At 20.6% G+C, this 3,892-nt stretch overlaps 2 protein-coding genes across 3 annotated transcripts; one reads left to right on the top strand and one right to left on the bottom strand.

Annotated features, from left to right (window-relative positions):
- The first annotated feature begins 518 nt into the window (after positions 1 to 518).
- Positions 519 to 2,018, top strand: LOC102671015 (protein ABHD11). Of its 2 annotated transcripts, none has more exons than XM_006609445.1 (4): positions 519 to 842; positions 929 to 1,077; positions 1,148 to 1,500; positions 1,573 to 2,018. In XM_006609445.1, exons 1-4 carry the CDS (start codon positions 712 to 714, stop codon positions 1,879 to 1,881), a joined length of 942 nt encoding a protein of 313 aa, XP_006609508.1. In that variant the 5' UTR covers positions 519 to 711; the 3' UTR covers positions 1,882 to 2,018. The 2 variants fall into 2 exon arrangements, with proteins under 2 accessions (XP_006609508.1, XP_006609507.1); XM_006609444.1 differs by having other exon boundaries at positions 929 to 1,082; positions 1,135 to 1,500.
- Positions 2,019 to 2,209: 191 nt separating this feature from the next.
- Positions 2,210 to 3,655, bottom strand: LOC102670876 (protein unc-119 homolog B). The gene is made up of 4 exons (XM_006609443.1): positions 3,234 to 3,655; positions 3,050 to 3,163; positions 2,653 to 2,952; positions 2,210 to 2,578 (listed from the first exon to the last, which is right to left on the bottom strand). The coding sequence occupies exons 1-4, from the start codon at positions 3,373 to 3,375 to the stop codon at positions 2,451 to 2,453; spliced, it is 684 nt and encodes a 227-aa protein (XP_006609506.1). The 5' UTR covers positions 3,376 to 3,655; the 3' UTR covers positions 2,210 to 2,450.
- Positions 3,656 to 3,892: the final 237 nt, after the last annotated feature.

The following is a 3,892-nucleotide window of genomic DNA, read 5'->3' as shown; positions in this document are numbered from 1 at the left end:
TTAAATTAAAAGAGAAATTAAATGTTTTATATAAAATTTGTCTTCATTTCATAATTATATTTATTTTATATAATTTAATATGATATATAAAATATTACATATTTTAAAACATATGACTATTACAAATTACAATTTTATTTATACTTATTTAATAAACTTATATATTTATTTAATAAAAATTTTCCGCATAGCTATTATAGATTATAATATCACTTTTGATAAGTTATAATTTGAATTAGATAGCAAAGTTAGAATCTCTAACTAAAAGCAATTAAACCTAATAACCAACATTAGTTTTAATATTAAAAAAATATTTATCCAAGTATTATTCATTATTACTATACATAATAAATAAAAATATATAAAAATAAAAATAAATAAAAATATATAATATTTAAAATGCTTTTGTATAAATAACAAATATATATATATACATAATATAAAGATATTTTTGCATAATATTAATCTATTTATTTATATATTATTTTATTCATATCATTTGATTTAAATTCTAGTAAGATTTATTATTTTACAGTGTATTATCACTATGTAGATCATTCATGGTTCATGATTTTATGTTATTAAAAGTAACATAAAAATCACATTTTTTAAAATCAATAAAAATGTTATGAAAATTTTAAATATATAAATGAGAATTATTATTAAAAAAAAATATTAAAAAATACTGTTAAAAAATAAAAAATAAGAAATATGAGTGGTATATGTCGATATTTAATAATATCACGAAATATTTTTCTCCATTATCGAAGACAAGACTTCGTTATTACTTCATCTTTTATATCATATTTATCTTCCAAACAAATACGTAATAATTCAAATGTGTATGTATTAAATGTATATAAATATATTCATTATATGAAAATATATATATTATATAATATTGTTTTCATTATTGCTATTTTTCAAGTGTGCCAGTAAAACTTGCATATGTTTCTTATGAATCAATGGATGGAAATAAAAATGCTCTTAAATATCCTATAATAATAATGCATGGTCTTTTTGGTTCAAAGACTAATTGGAATACATTATCAAAAACAATTCATCAAAAAACAGATCGTAAGGTAGATACCTAGATTTTATGTAATATAAAGAATACTTGAAATAAATTTATAGGTGATAACTATAGATGCAAGAAACCATGGAGATTCTCCACATTCTACAAATATGACATATAGTCATATGGCACAGGATGTAGTTCAACTCATGAATGATTTAGGATTTGAAAAATCTATATTATTAGGACATAGTATGGGTGGTTCAGCAATGATGTATGTAGCTTTAAATAATCCAGAACGAGTAGAGAAGTTAATAGTAGTTGATATGTCTCCAGTGAGGACCAGTCCTCATCTTAAAGACATGAATAAAATATTCAAAGCAATGAATTCAATAAATTTAGATGGAAACAAAACATTGACAAAAGCACGTAATATGGTAAAACATCAACTTGCAAATGTTATTAAACAATTAGCTATATGTGAGGTAATTAAATATTGATCATCATTTCATATAAAATTCATTTAATATTTATAATTATATTTTTTTTTATTATAGTTTTTAGCAATGAATTTAGTTGAAGCAGATATTGGAAAATATAAATGGCGAGTTAATTTACCCATAATAGAAAAAAATTTTCCACAAATTGCTACTTTCCCAGATGTAGGATCAAAATTTTACAATGGACTTACATTGTTCATAGGTGGTTCTAATAGTGATTATATAAAAGTAGAAGATCATGATAAAATAAAACAATTATTTCCTTCTGCTCGTTTTACTTATATAAATGGTGCAAATCATTGGGTACATGCAGATAAACCTGGAGAATTTTTAAAAATAACAATTAATTTTATTAATGAATCATAATTTATTATCATTTTATATATAAAAAAGTACACAGTATGTTTTGTAAATATATACATTTATTTGTGAATCTTATGACATTATATATAAAACAAGAAAAAATAGTGAAATAAAATATAATTTTATGCAGTATAAATAAATTATAAATTTTGTGCTTGTCAAACATTTAACATTTTTTTAACTTCTTATTTGTTATTTTTATATTATTTCATAAAAATACACACTTAATGTTATTATTTAAAATTTAATACTGTTAAAAATAGTTTTATATGAGTCATACTTAAAAAAAAAAATTATTTTGATATTAAAATAAAATAAAATAAAATATATATATTTAATCAATTATAAATTATAAATTTAATATAGAAGTACTCAATTAGATAAATTCAACAATTAAAAAAAGTTTGAACTCTGATCACATTATGTAAATTCAATATTTAAATATTAATATGAAAATTTAAGAAAATTACAATTATGTGTAAAAAAAAAATAGAATTATAATTTTAAATTAGCTAAATATTTGCCACTATTATCACAATTCTTTTGCAAAGTGCAAATACTAACTTTACCTACTAAAGTACATCGTGTGTATGTCCACCATTATATGCATAATCTGCTTTATTATGCATTACCAATTGATTGTCCACAAAATAAAATGAATCTGAACGTGTTTCAAATGGATTTGCAATCATTTCAGAAACTGTAATTATCATTTTTAATATGTATATACTAGAATTCAACAAAATCATATTCAATAATTTTTTCACTGCTTACCCAAATCAGCAGGTAAAGTAGGAAATTCATAAATGTGTTCACAAGTATTCTTACTGTTTGGTATACAAAATCCAAATTGAAAGTCGAAAGTTTTTAATAATCTATCTCGAAAGAAATGACGTTCAATCATTCGAAAATTATTTACTGGCTTAGAACCCACCAGAAATTCAATTGTAGCTCCTACAGTCTTTAGTTTAAGAAATTGAGGTGTAAATTGATACCGTACAAAACGGCCAGTATTAGCATCTTCACAACCAGATTCTTCAATTTCTGATTCTACATCTTGGTTTAAATCACATTCTAAAATATAAACAATAAAATTTAATTTTGTGAATTATAAATTTTTATATAAATCTTTATAACTATCACTAACATAACAATTTTTTAAATTGCTAACCAGTAATTGGTGGTTTTGTTATTTCAAATAATATTGCTCCCGTTTCTAAATCTCTAATTTGAAATCTTGTAAAATCTATGTCATAAATGTTTGCCTCAGGAGAACATAAATACTCTAAAATTAATATCAATATATAATATTTGTTTAATCTTTTCTTATATAAATTAAAAAAATATTATTTTACTATCAGTAATCGTAGGTAATCGTAGCACCATTTCTGGGGTTATATTTTCTGCAATATTTCCATTATTTGTATTTTCCTGTTCTGCTGATGGTGAAAATGAAACAATAGCTTCATTTGATTTATTTTCGCTATCAACACTCATAATTTAAACGTAATTAAACAATATAAAGACAAATAATTTATAATTAAACACCACGTATAATAATTATGAAATGTCACAAATGACATTCATTGAATATTTGTATATGAAATTTCAAATACATTAAAAATATTTTATTTAATATTTTTAATTGTAAAAATATTTATACATTCAATGTTATTTTCATTGTAAAAATGTTGTAACATTCTTTATGCAATTATTTTTATTTTACATGGAGTATCAACAATAAGTATCCTGAAATTATATATAATTGTAAAACTTTCTTGTGTAGTTTTGAAAGTGAAAAAAAAAAAATAACTATTATTTTTTCTATTATTAAAATTTTATTATTAATATTGTAATGTATGAATTTTCTGAAATTTTTAAACTTTTATTGGATTACGTTGTCAAAAAATTCAGTTAATTAGTTTCAATTTTAAATAACAAATTTTCTAATTTATAATTTAATTTTATATTTTATTATTATATTTTATTATACTATATTATTTATATTATACTA

This window comes from Apis dorsata, unplaced genomic scaffold (assembly GCF_000469605.1).
Source record: "Apis dorsata unplaced genomic scaffold, Apis dorsata 1.3 scaffold_56, whole genome shotgun sequence".
Lineage (NCBI taxonomy): Eukaryota > Metazoa > Arthropoda > Insecta > Hymenoptera > Apidae > Apis > Apis dorsata.
The sequence above is the reverse complement of the archived record's forward strand: the minus strand, read 5'-3'. Positions and strand labels throughout refer to the sequence as shown.